This window comes from Terrapene carolina, unplaced genomic scaffold (genome assembly GCF_002925995.2).
Source record: "Terrapene carolina triunguis isolate 2854851 unplaced genomic scaffold, T_m_triunguis-2.0 Scaffold68, whole genome shotgun sequence".
NCBI lineage: Eukaryota > Metazoa > Chordata > Testudines > Emydidae > Terrapene > Terrapene triunguis.
The window spans coordinates 9,462,473-9,475,928 of NW_020664419.1; the positions used below are offsets into that span (position 1 = coordinate 9,462,473).

Genomic DNA, 13,456 nt, shown 5'->3' on the forward strand with positions numbered 1-13,456 from the left:
TGTGTGTTCATCTGATTCTGGAGCTGGAGGAACCCAGCCCTGGGGAACCTAGATCCTGCAGGGTGGCTCCATTGGGAGGGGACTTCCAGAAGGGAGAAGTAGAGCTCCATATGAACACACAAGTGACACAAACAATACATTAATAGAATTACAGAACCCCCCCCCCCCAAAGAGTAACCCTAATAAATGAGCATACCCCAAAGTAACGGGGAAATCTGGTAACAGGTCTCAGATAGCATCATCTTCCTCAGCGCAGAATTTTTAGAGTCTCAGACACCTCAATCATGCTTCAGTTATATCAAGGTATGTTTTGGTACCAGGTGATGGGTACCGTGGGTTTTAGAGGTACTTGAGAATTTCAGAGTAGAGGGACCCCTGGTACTGAGACCACTTGGAACCTTCACTTGGAGGTTTTTGGTACAGCAGGTCTCTTAGGGCCAAGTTCTTTTTGAGGAGATTTAGATAGCCTTTTGGCTGGAGACTTCACATTGTCAGCACTGCAGATCTCTCCCACAGGTCTGGAAGGTAATAAAAGGTGGAGAGGTTGGTTGGGGACTGTGGTCACTTCAAAACTGCTGTCGGAGGGTCAGAGGGTAGAGGATCGCTATTATGATGTAGGATGGAGAGAGCATTCCATCATGAGGAGACAAAACTTTATCTCCCTGTCTTTCCTGAAACATCTCTTGAATCCTGAGCAAACCTTACACTTCGATTGCATTTGAGTACCCCCTAAACAGTGGATACAGTGCAAGTGGCCATCACTAACGGGGAAGGACTCCCAGCAAGTGAGGCAATGTTTGAATCCTGGGGATTTAGGTATGCCCAAAGGAGAAGGAAAAGAAAGCTCCTTCAGAGAAGGTGGGTTCTCACCTGAAGGGGGTGTGGGGAAGGGGAGAGGCTAAAAGCCTAAGTTTATAGAAAAAAAAAAAAACTAAACCAATATAAAACCTATAAAAACCTAAACTAATATAGGTAAACTACCTACCAAGAGCAAGTGAGGTAAGTGGCTACACAAGTGGGCACCACTAGATACTCCGCCTGACGCCAAGGAAGTTGAGAAGAAATGGAGTGTGGTTTGTCTGCCATAGCCCTATACATCCTTGGTATGGGGCATGAGGATACCTAGGGTGCATACCTACTGCTGAAGAAAATCTCTGATCGAAGGTGCATAAGATGCATGCGCACCTCAAGTGGAGCAGCCATAGTGACATTATTCAAAGAAGTGCATATAGGTGGGTTTATTATTTTGTCTACATTTGTGTGTTTCTTGTACTATTAAATAAAGAGTAATGGTGTCTTAGAATCTTGTGCCACGTCTTTTGGCTTATACGATCAACATGCCCCTGAAGAAGAAAATGGTAAAAGTGCCCACATGGCTGGAATTCTGGGAGGACATGTTTAAGCTCCTGGGAAGCTTAAAAGGTCAGCACTGGTCCCCAGTGATTAGGCAGTTGAACTGCAGTGTCTCAGCGCTCAGAAGGGGGTGCTAGACAGAGGATTTACACCCTGAAAGCATGCTCAGAAATGCCAAGCCGGGGCAGTGCCTGGATTTATGTTTAGATTCTGGAGGCTTAAAACACCTGGGGTCTAATGAGATGGATCTCATCAGCAGTCTGCTGAGGGTGCAAGAGTGGGAGCTCGACTAGATCTGTGACACTCCCTTGAGTATATTACTCTTATTGCTGATGTTAATCATGCTGGCTTTCCAAGTTCCAGTGGCATCTTATAACAGCATGGATTCAAATTCCTAGCTGCCAGTTAAACTGCGCCTGTACTTTGTATACATAACAAACACTGCTCAGCATCTCTCTTTGGTCTAATTAGAGAACTTAATATAAAAACAAATAATGGTATAAAGTGGTCCTCTACACAACTCCTAGTAAGAATTTAGAATTCCAGGGAGTTCCCATCAACAGAACAGAGGACTGCATCCCATTCTAAGAAATAAAGATGAAGAAACCACACTCTTTGTGTTGTGACAAAGGAAAACGTTTACTTACATCCAGATAACCCCTTACCTGCTGCTTGTTGCCTTTTCGAGTTAACATGACAAATGGCATTGTGTCTCCCGACTCAGATTCTCCTTCCCCACCACCCAAGGGTGGACCCTTCTTTAGCTGACTCTTGAGATGCAGGGGAATAGCAACATCCAGCTGATGTACTTTCACAGATTCTCCACTCCGTTGCTAAAGAGAAAGGGGATGCAAAATGCTCGAGGCAATCACATGCTAAAAATATGAAAGCTTTGTTGTTTTCACAGTTCATTTTTAATAAAAAAAAATGTCAATTACCTTCTAAAATAACAGAGCTATACACATGCGTAGTCTCATTAAAATGTATTTTGTTTCCTCTGAGTTCCTACATTTCTTACCCTCTTATATTCATTACATAGAATTGAGAACATTGCAGAATGCTATTTTAGAAGACAATGAGAAAATATACTCAATTTTAAAGGGATTTGTGAATGATTTTTAAAATTAAAGAAACAATTCAATTAAAATTGGATATAATATTAAGATCAGTAATTCTGGATTCAGATTTTTTGTAATATTCCAGTTACTCTATTATTGATACAGTGCTTGCAACAGAGTAGCAAATTATTCTCCAGATGTCATCTGTTTTGTTTTTATTTTAGCCATTGATATGCTATGTAAATTCAAATGGCAGCAACATTTATAATGCTTAACATCCTATGTATGGATAATCACGTGATGCATAAAGCCAAAAATGGCAGAGTATCTGTGTAATAGGCTTTATCTTTATTGAGCAGTCAGTTGAAAGAATCAATTAGCATCTCCATATATTTATTGGGCAGAAGAAAACAATTTACAGCTGCTTTACTAAAAGCAATTCTCCTCCAGCCATACTACTTCCATTCCTTAATCACTGATTCTTGAAACAGTACTTGAGCTCATTTTATAGAGTTCCTACATGATCACTAACTGCTCCTTCCACACTGTCCTCGGAAATTTCCATCCTTCCACAGAAGTCACTAAGAAATTCAAATGAGGTTAAGGCATTATTTTCTATTCTGTTCCCCTGGCCAGGCTCTGTTTTCTCAAAATGGCCACTGCCTTATCTGTAATTTTAAAAATGTTTGTATTGCATCCCTCTACTAACAGATTCAACATATTTAATTGATCAGATACATCAATTAAGTATGCCACATTAAATAGCCAATGCTGGACTGCAAACATTTTCTGCATAGTCACCTTCCAGAAATACAAATATCTCATTTCTGAGCTTTAAAAAATAACCAGCTCAAAACGTTTCCTCTTGATATGACTTCTACATAAGTAAGAAAAAGGATCTATTTGCACTCAGAACACATCTCCAGTCACAAGCCATATTGAAAGCATCTGGAATTGAGTGTTCTGATGATAGAAATACTATAATTTAGCAGTTTTACAGCATTTGACAAGGTTGTATTAAGTTCAGAAAAAATTTTTGTATTGAGTCTACTTTACTAAAGTGGGTGAACAGATCTGACTCTTGTTAAAAGGCCACTTACGATGCCTGTTTTAGAAGATGCACCATCAGCAAAGAATTAATTATGTCCCACTGGATATTACAAGAGTGAAAACTTACTCCCTAGCAGCATGTTTGAATTAGTCTGTATAATAAAATACTTCCCCAAAATATCACTAGCATTCAAAGAAACAAGTAAAAACTATAACTTCCGCCACTCCAGCAACATCAGTAGGCTCATCAAGAAGACATGAGAATTTCTTTGTGTATCTTTTCAGTCAATTAGGATGGCACCATCCAAAGGCCAATTCATCTCTGTGGTGCCTGGCAGTACTACTGGAAGAGCAGAAGCAATTTAATATTGCCTTTTTATCTAAGCGTCACAATTAATAATCAGGATATTATCAAACAGCAGACCCAAGACTGAATCTTGGATTCTCTCTCCCTTCCGGAGCTGGCAGGATGGGTGCATCTCAAAAGCACACCTGCTGGTCAATAAAGCACAGGATTAATAGAGCTCCATTTAGCATTCAGAGCTGCAGGATATTTGTAATGACAGGAGAGGGAGTAAAGATTAAGAGGGGAAAGGGAGGCTTTCGTGAAAGCACAGGATTGAGCCAAACCACCTCAGCATCCAAGACTGATTTTCATGACTGTTCTTCCCACCTCAAAAGGCCCCTACCTAAGAAGGTGGGCAGAAGGCCTGGTATCTCAAAAAAGCCTCATAGCAGTTGTGCAGAATTAAGAAAGCCTAGCACTGGAGGAAGGCAGCCAAAAACAGAGTATGAAAAAAACCCAACCACATCCCATGGTGCAAGCAGTTCCACGTTAACCACTTATTTCAGAATCAACTATGCAGTAAAGGGACTTATTTAATCCAAGACAATAACAAGGACTAATACCTGAAGATTCTCCAGCATCATTTTATCCAATGCTTGAATGAAGTCCTCATCCTCTACACAAGGAACATGTTTAAGTCCTCCTCCTTTAATCATTACTTCCTGGTATAGAAGACAAATATTCTGTTACATTAATTTCAGCAGTAGTGAAGTTCAGGATGGATCTGAATTACTAAGAAAATTACTCTGTATCTCTGACAAAATTTGTCATGGCTTTAGTTTAAAAAAAATTGTTGAAGGAAAAAAAATGTTAAAATGGATTTGCCCAGTTTAGGAATTTTGGTGTTTACTGCTCTAATGTTTACTAACATTGATCACTGCCTAAAAACTGTGATGATTTGCAATATGTTGCAATACAGTTGGCCCATTGATTTGTATTTATTTTAGACATCATGCCTACAATATATACAAAATAATATTCTCTCCCCATCTGCAACTGATTGATTTGGCTGTATTTCTTAGATTGGAGAATTAGAATGCTTATTCAGAGGGGACTGCCCTTAAATATTTGTAAAGCACACACATATAGCAGGTACTACTATCAATAGTAATCATCATCCATTCATGGGACAGTTGATGTAAGGGCACACTGATGCAATGAGACCCTAGTTAGTTATCTACAGAGAGGCTTTGTGGTTGTTTGGCATATTGTTCTTGAGAACACATTTTAGTCTATGATAATTTTTATTCTTTTTAAGTGGAACAAAACTGTAGACCTAACAATATTAAATAAGACACTCAGCTCAGTGGGGGGCCAATTGGTTCTGCCTCTGCACCACCATCCAGTGAGGCAGCAGCAGAATGTTTCAAGACCCAACAACCTCAGCAGTCTCTCCTGAATCTCTTGCACAACATCCTCCTTTCCACTCCCCAACAGCTGAATGACCTCCTTGGGTGCCCTCTCTGGGCTAAAGGCTCCATTTCATTAACGTCAGAATAGCTGAGTAGTACTAAGCAAATGCCATCACCCAAGAGACCGTGGCATCAAAGGCTGTATAAATAGGCCCTCATTCTCCATCACACCTGTTTCTGCCCCTGGCAATGGTGCTGCTTGTTTCCATGATCCAAGTGACTTTGTCATTTGGTGTGTCTTTTTGATCTGAATGGAGGTAATCAGAATATAACACAGCAAATACCTCAATATGCTACTTTCTCAGATGTTACCACAGCACATCTGTGGTAACATTTGGGGTGATCATTCACCATCTTACTATTAGACCACACTCCCAGGCACACAGCTGGATGACCGGGTTTGATGTGGTTGCTTTTGATGGTGAGATAACAACACACCCCCATCATTTCTTCACTGCTGCTTTTTGTTTGTTTGTCCTGCCTCCTTATTATAATTCTGTGACTCAAAGGAGAATCTAATCTACTTTACCATGTCAATTTGCTGGAAATATTCGTTACCTCAATAGCATGTCAAAACTTTCCCTCTTTTTTAGCAGTCCACTCAGTATTTTCACAATGGCTATGAAATCTCTTCCAATGTGAATGAACATTTTCATGACTACTTGTGACACTTTCACTTTCCTAAAAGAGTCTTGTAAGCAAAAGCATTTGTACGAATGTCTGTGAAAATCAAACATTAAGGAGTTGCAAATGTCAAAGTGAACTTGGTTTTTGTTTGAAAGAACATTTGTGAATATTTTTAGTGTATGTCCCCTAATCTCTAATGAGCATTATCTGCTAAAAGTATTCAGTCAAGAATACTGAGCATGTAAAACCGGTCTCATTATTCAAAAGCAGCGGCACGTACTGTGTTCTCTTCATCAGTTTCATTCTCCTTATTGGAGTCTGTGAGGTAATCGGTATTCTCTTCCTCTTCTTCCTCACCCTCCTCATCATCGTTGTCTGAGCACTCCTGAAATAGTATATTTAAAGTTTAAATTTTAATGACATGCTACATTTTAACATAATTTAATGAGAGAAACATTAAGTGCATTCACTGTTTGCAGCCCTCCTCACTGCCATGAAATGCTGTATAATCGATTGATTGATCTTTGATCACAACATGCAATGTAGTCTGCTTCCAATGATAATGCCATGCCATCTAGCAACATTTACTGATCAGTTTTTGAATACTCATCTTACTGTCACACTAACCCTTGATCTGCGCTATGCACGGGTCCTCATCTTGTTTCCAAAACTTGTTCTTTATTGAACAAGTTATATTTTCCCCACTGAAACTGATCTGAAAGCAGACTAATTTTTTATCAAAGATTAAACTGACAAGCTGTTTTATGCAGTGTTGTTGAAGCTGTGCTGGTCCCAAGATATTAGACAGACAAGGTGGGTGAGGTAATATCTTTTATTAGACCAAAAAGAGAGACAAACTTAGTGAGAGAGACCAACTTTTGAGCTACAATAAGCCACAGAAGTTAGAATTTTCAAGATCACATATATTAGCGTATTGCACACTTGCTTTTTTATTGGCTATATCAATTTGATTCAAAAGATTACTGAAGCAGTCTGAAGTAGTAATGAAGACTGACGTGATTCAAATGCGCCTTATTATCCCTATTACATAGGAAAAATGATGAACAGCACAAGGTGCCTCTTGTTTCCTTTAGTTTTGGTCCTTTATATGACAGTTAATGCATCTGCTCCAAAAACTGGTATAGGAGATGGCACAAAAATAGCTTTATATTTACAAATTAATAGCTATGCCGAGAGGTGGCATACTCTGTTGGGCTGAGCACAGGGTTGTGGACTGAGGGCAGCATTGAGTCCTAACCCTCCCTCTGCCACTATTTCTTTGGGCAAGTCTCTTGAATGCTCTGTGTTCACTTTTCCACATATGTAAAATGGGGATATTATTGCCTACCTTCCCAGGGGTGTTGAGAGCGATTACTAAGGGCCAGGCATTAAGGGCCCTTTTTGCATAATCTGAGCAAATGGATTTTTGTACAGGGACTCTCCATAGCAGCTAGGAGGTAGAATCCTTCCCTCCATGAAGCACAAGCAGAACTGGTGACTCCACAGCACATAGGGTGTAGAGTCCCACCTAAACATTCTCTCTGCAACTAGGGCCCTGTGCACAGCACAGCCATGCTGCATCCACTGACTTTGAGGCTTTGTGCAGGCCCACCACAGGGGTTAGGCCTTTATGATTTGCAAGTGCTAAGTATTATTTCCTTCTACGTAAGGACAGTGCAAAATAAGGTAAATGAATATGATCACCTCTTCCTCTGGCTCATTTACTTCACTTTCATTTCCAGACTGTTCTTCTGTCTCTGCTCCACCTTCCTCCTCCTCTTCCTCTTCTTCCAGATTCTCTCCTTCCGTCATAGAATCTTTTGAATCTTTGTCATTCACAAGGCCTGAGAAATGAAAAATAGGAAGGGATTAGAAATAGAATGTTTTGCTGTGGCATCACATAAAAATACTGTACTGATGTATGACAGTTTGAGAAACCCACTCCTAGAAAATGCTGACTAAAGTATTATGCAGTACTAGTGATTAAGTCTTGAATGATACGTGTATTTATAATTGTATAAGGTATTTCTTTCTGAGTAAAATCATAAGAGAAAATGGTTTCAAAACAACTCAAGAAAGGATTTTTACTGGGAATATTTAGGAATTTCCACATAGCATTGATCAAGTAACCAAGTGTTACATCTCAAAATATCTTTGAAATTTCTTCAACTCCCCTGTACTACATTTTTAAGGCTACATTAAAACGACACAAACATCTTAGATGCTGTACATAAAATGCCAGATGCTAGAAGTTATTGGATCTCTGCAGTGAGACTTTCAGTATTCTTGGAGATTTATCAAGAACTGTACAGACTGTTTAAGAAACACTTCAGAGCATATAGTGAAAATTCCTACAACCTGTGTTAGGAACTCTCAATTCTCAGCTCATAGCATTACATCAAACAAAACCACAGTAAAAATTGTTGTTACTGTGATTTATTATAAAATGAAACTCTCACAGTACAGTTCATAACTCTGGAAAAAACATTTAGCCTGTTTATGATAGATTCTTGTAAAACTGAAACTGATTTTTGTTTCCCTACTAAGGCCCTGAGATCCTGCAGTGAGTATGTATGTGCAAATCCTGCACACCTCGCAAAGCAGTAACCTAATGTCCCTATCCTACATTAGAGAGGGATCCTTCAAAGGGTCCCAGTTCATCTTACCATCTTCGCCATTGACAGACTCATTGTCTCCATCCCTGTTAAGTCTACTTTGTCTTCTGGTTTTTGTTTCGTATTATTTTGACTAGACAACCCACTCACTAATGCTCTGATTTCTTCATAAAATTATCCTTCAACCTGGTCTGTTCTCTTAGCTATATTGTCTCCTTTAAATAATTACAAGTGTATTTTAATTTTGGTTTGGATAATTTTGGATTATCCCAGACCTTGCTATTACTTCACTAAATATTCTGTGATATAATTTCAATTCTCCTTTATGGAATTGGACCCCATTACACATTATCAGATCAGAAAATGCAGTTGGTATATTTCAGCTTACAATTTAGTCTTAGAAATAGTTAAACTATTCATAAAAGACATATGAGAATTTAATATGGCTCTGAAATATGGAAAAACAAGGTCATTTATTTTTATTTTTGAAAAAAACAACTCTTGCTAAAGCTAAGCTATCCACTACAAAAATGGACAAGCTTCTAGCACACAGTACTCTTTCATACATTCTTTAAATTTTTTCATTAATCCACAAAGCCACTTTATACTCATGGGGATTGTGGTTTGAGCTAGCAGAGAATGATATTGATGCTAGTCTTGCCCAACACAGAAGATTTCAGCCAATGATTTTTCGAAGATACCCCTTCAAAACTGATGTAGTCAGTACACAGTACCTTATTCATAGTTTAAGCTATACGACCCATACACTTAGGATCTATAGTTAGGTTAGTTATTTTGGAGCGCAAAGAAAGAACTCATTTCCATTCTCCTAGAACTTTGAGTAGCTAGTTTTGTTTCTTATTGCAGCAAGCAATACTTCAATCTACTCCAGCAAGTTTCATAACTGTGGAAACCTGAGCTGGGGACAAATTTTTGTAGCAAGAGAGATTTTTGGTTCTATGGGCCATCATGAGTGCATTAATTGGGGCTTCAACACAAACCAACAATGATCAGCTCAGTACAGACTACCCCAAACACAACTGTATTGGCTATGTCCATGAATCCACTGCAGAAATCTTATTCACATTGCTTCTTTAATCACTATCCATGATTTGCGCTATAAGTCATGAAAAGCGACAAGGAAGCATTTTGAAAATATGATGGCCAGGCTTTGTCAGAAAGGTCTGTGTAGCCTTCAAATCTATATATCGCTAGAAAACAAGGGCAGTGCCTTTTCCTTGTTTCAGTTCCATGACTCAAAGTAGACAAATTTTAACCTACTCTAGTTTATTGTATAACATCAATTTGCTGGTTGGCTGTTAGACACTTCACTGATAACAGATTTATTTTAAAGTGTCCTAAAACAGGTCATGCAGTAACTTTTGCAATTTTATAGACACACCAGTTTAATAATATAAATCTATACCAGAAGCATGACAACAAAATACTGGGGCTTCACAGCACATCTCTACTCAAATGCTTATATTAAACAATGCAATATTTCATACAAGAGGATCCAGTACTCCCTTGAATTAAAAAACAAAACACATTCTTAGACGACTAACAAATTTATTTGAGCATAAGCTTTCGTGGGCTACAGCCCACTTCTTCAGCCACAAGTACTCCTGGTTTTTTTTTTTTTTTTTTTTTTTTTGCAGATACAGACTAACATGTCTGCTACTCTCAAACCATTCTTAGACGAGGTGCTCAGATACAGCCTTAATGGGGGCCATGTGAGGTACTTAGCTCAAACTTGGCAATGCTGACGTATACAATTCTTATCTATTAAGATTTTCTAAATGAATAGTGATTTTGGGAACCCCGTGGTTTTTTTTGGTACCCAATTGTAGACTTTAAAAGGACCTGAGTTTCAGAAAGTGCTGAGCACCCACAATCAGCCAGGGCCTTTTAAGGGGTCTCGGACAGGGCACCCAATATCATAAGTCACTTTAGAAAAATCTGGACCTATGTCCTTAATAAGACTTTTAAATTAGCCAAATCTCGGTAATACTATTAATGGTAAGATATTGTTTTGTACTTAGTGGAGTTTGACTCAAGTTCTGCTCATGCATACACACTCCCTTCCCCCCAATTTCAGAGGCTCCAAGCTATCAATCTTCCTCGCTAATGATCATGGAATATCAGGGTTGGAAGGGACCTCAGGAGGTCATCTAGTCCAACCCCCTGCTCAAAGCAGGACCAATCCCCAATTGTTGCCCCAGATCCCTAAATGGCCCCCTCAAGGATTGAACTTACAACCCTGGGTTTAGCAGGCCAATGCTTAAACCACTGAGCTATGAATGAATGTAAATGGGGGTGGGGGGGTTAGCTTCCAGGGAAATTTTTTTCACCAGACAAAAAACTAATATACATATATATATACATACATACACACACACACACACACACACACACACAGAGTATAAGTTTTAAACAAACAATTTAATATTGTACACAGCAATGATGATTGTGAAGCTTGGTTGAGGTGGTGAAGTTAGAGGGTGGAATTGGATGGGATATTTCCCAGGGAATGCCTTACTGCTAAATGATGAACTAGCATTCGGCTGAGCCCTCAAGGGTTAACACATTGTTGTTAACGTAGCCTCACACTCTACAAGGCAGCACAAATGGAGGGAGGGGAGACAGCATGGCAGACAGAGACACAGCTTGTGTGTGTGGGGGGGGGGGGGAGAGAGGCACAATGCCCCCTTTAAGTATGCTGACCGGACTAAGTACAATGCCTTTAAATAAATCAGGAAGTTGAGACAGCAGCTGCGGCCAGCAAGCTCTCTCCGTCCTGAGCCCTGTCCTGTCCTGTCCCCACCCTGCTCTATATGGAGAAGAGGCAAGCGGGGGAGGATAGGAGTAGGGGGGAGGGGGACACCCTGACATTAGCCCTCCTCTTCCCCCTCCCCTGCACAGCAAGCAGGAGGCTCCCGGGAGCAGCTCCAAGGCAGAGGGCAGGAGCAGCAGATGGCAGTGGGGAGAGGGACAGCTGAACTGCTGGCAATTGGTAGCCTGCTGGGTGGCTGCCGCACAGGGAACTTAGGGAAGCGGGGAGCTGATGGGGGGCTGCTGGTCCACCCTGGTTCCAAGCCCTCACCAGCTAGCTGCAATGGGCTGCTCTTCCTGCAAGCAGTGGACAAAGCAGGCAGCTGCCAAACAACGTTATAAGGGAGCATTGGGCAACTTTAAACGAGCGTGTTCCTTAATTGATCAGCTACGTAACAACGAAACAACGTTAACCAGGATGACTTTAAGTGAGGAGTTACTCTACAGGGTGGGTGTGTGGGTGTGTGGGTGTGTGTGTGTGTCTGCCATGCTGTCTCCCTCCCCTCTATTTGTGCTGCCTTGTAGAGCGTGAGGCTAAATTAACCATGTGTTAACCCCTGAGGGCTCAGCCGAGTACTAATTCATCATTTAGCAGTAAGGCATTCCCTGGGAAATATCCCACCCCCGGACTCCACCACCTCAACCAAGCTTCACAATCATCATTGCTGTGTACAATATTAAAAACTGTTTGTTTAAAACTTATACTGTGCGCATATTATGTATATACATACACATAATAAAATATAGTCTTTTGTCTGGTGAAAATTTTTTTCCTAGAACCTATTTACATTAATTCTTATGGGGAAATTGGATTTGCTTAACATCGTTTTGCTTAAAGTCACATTTTTTGGGAACGTAACTATAACGTTAAGCGAGGAGTTACTGTACTGGCTGAAGGAGCAAGTATGCAAACTTGGGTTTCCATGGACAGATTACTATCAAGAACTGTAACACTTTTAAACAGCACCTGAAATTTAATGAAAAGAAATATATTTAAAGCTGTTCCAGTTTCACCCCCCAACATCCACTTACACTGGATGAGTTAAAAATCAAGGAGAGCAAGAGTTGCTACTGAGGAGTGAGCACCAGAAAAGCAATCTTCAGAGAGAAGGGAACTGTGTACGGAATACAGAGCCTAACGAAGGTATTGGCAGAGGTAAAGAGAATGTGACTAGAATGGGAGAAAGGGTGATGAGAGCAAAGAGTACTACTAGTTTTTGCTTCCACGCCAGCCTATTTAGAGAGCATGCAGCCAACCCATCAGACTAGTGAAATCCTTTTAACTAGCATCTCCACCACATAAAAAAAACAACAACAACAGTTAATAATGGTGAGAGCAGGTAGCAGCAATCTTCCCTCTATCATACTGATTAAATGCCAAGCAAAGATGTTGAGGAGCACTATGCTTGCTCGACTTGCTATCATACGAACAAGAAATATAATAATAATCCTAGCCACTTGTGATCACTACAAATCACAAGCCGTTTTTGCTACAGTAGGACTATTAACCTTTTAGTCTTGATTAAATTTCCATTTTGACAGTTACCATAAATTTATGCAAGCAGAGTGTCTTTCCTACACAGTAATTTCAACTGGACACTATATTCCTCCTCACTACATGTCAAGCTGCTGCACCAAATTGTTACACGTTCATTTCCAACCGTGTATTGGCTCCTCTCATATGTACATGTAAATAATTTGTAAAGTTCTTCAGGATGTCTTATTCTTATATTTATGCCACATATCTAGAGATAGATAGGCGTATGTGAGAAAGTACAAAATATTAACACAGGCTAGAACAGTGTCAAGTAAATAGTATAATTTTTTTTTGTGGTCATATACCCATTTTAATTATCTGGAATGTTTCCCGAATCTCAGAAATAAATCCATAGAAATACTAATCTGACAAAATTACTAAAATCATGTAGGAATAGATTATGATTTGGAGTTTGGTCAGATCCCTCATTAAAGCTATACAAAAAAAATCTTTTCCACTGAAAACATTTGCACCTATCATAATAGCTTTCAAAGATCTGAACAGAGAAATACAGATAAGAATCTTCTGGACCCTATTCTATGTATAGTCATAACAGCAAAGGATTAGTGACTATCCTACCATATGTGTATCTAACTAGGAGAAAAAGATATTGGAAACTCAATAGT

At 39.7% G+C, this 13,456-nt stretch overlaps 1 protein-coding gene across 6 annotated transcripts in view; it reads right to left on the bottom strand.

Moving 5' to 3' along the window:
• Positions 1-13,456, bottom strand: part of UPF2 (UPF2 regulator of nonsense mediated mRNA decay) — a 129,813-nt gene that overhangs the window by 40,427 nt on the left and 75,930 nt on the right. For all 6 annotated transcript variants that reach the window (XM_024210862.2, XM_024210863.2, XM_029910843.1 and 3 more), the window contains 4 exons: positions 7,551-7,690; positions 6,127-6,231; positions 4,371-4,469; positions 2,019-2,186 (listed from right to left, as the gene is read on the bottom strand). In XM_024210862.2, coding sequence (XP_024066630.1) covers positions 2,019-2,186; positions 4,371-4,469; positions 6,127-6,231; positions 7,551-7,690 — 512 coding nt within the window. The remainder of the gene's footprint in view (positions 1-2,018; positions 2,187-4,370; positions 4,470-6,126; positions 6,232-7,550; positions 7,691-13,456) is intronic.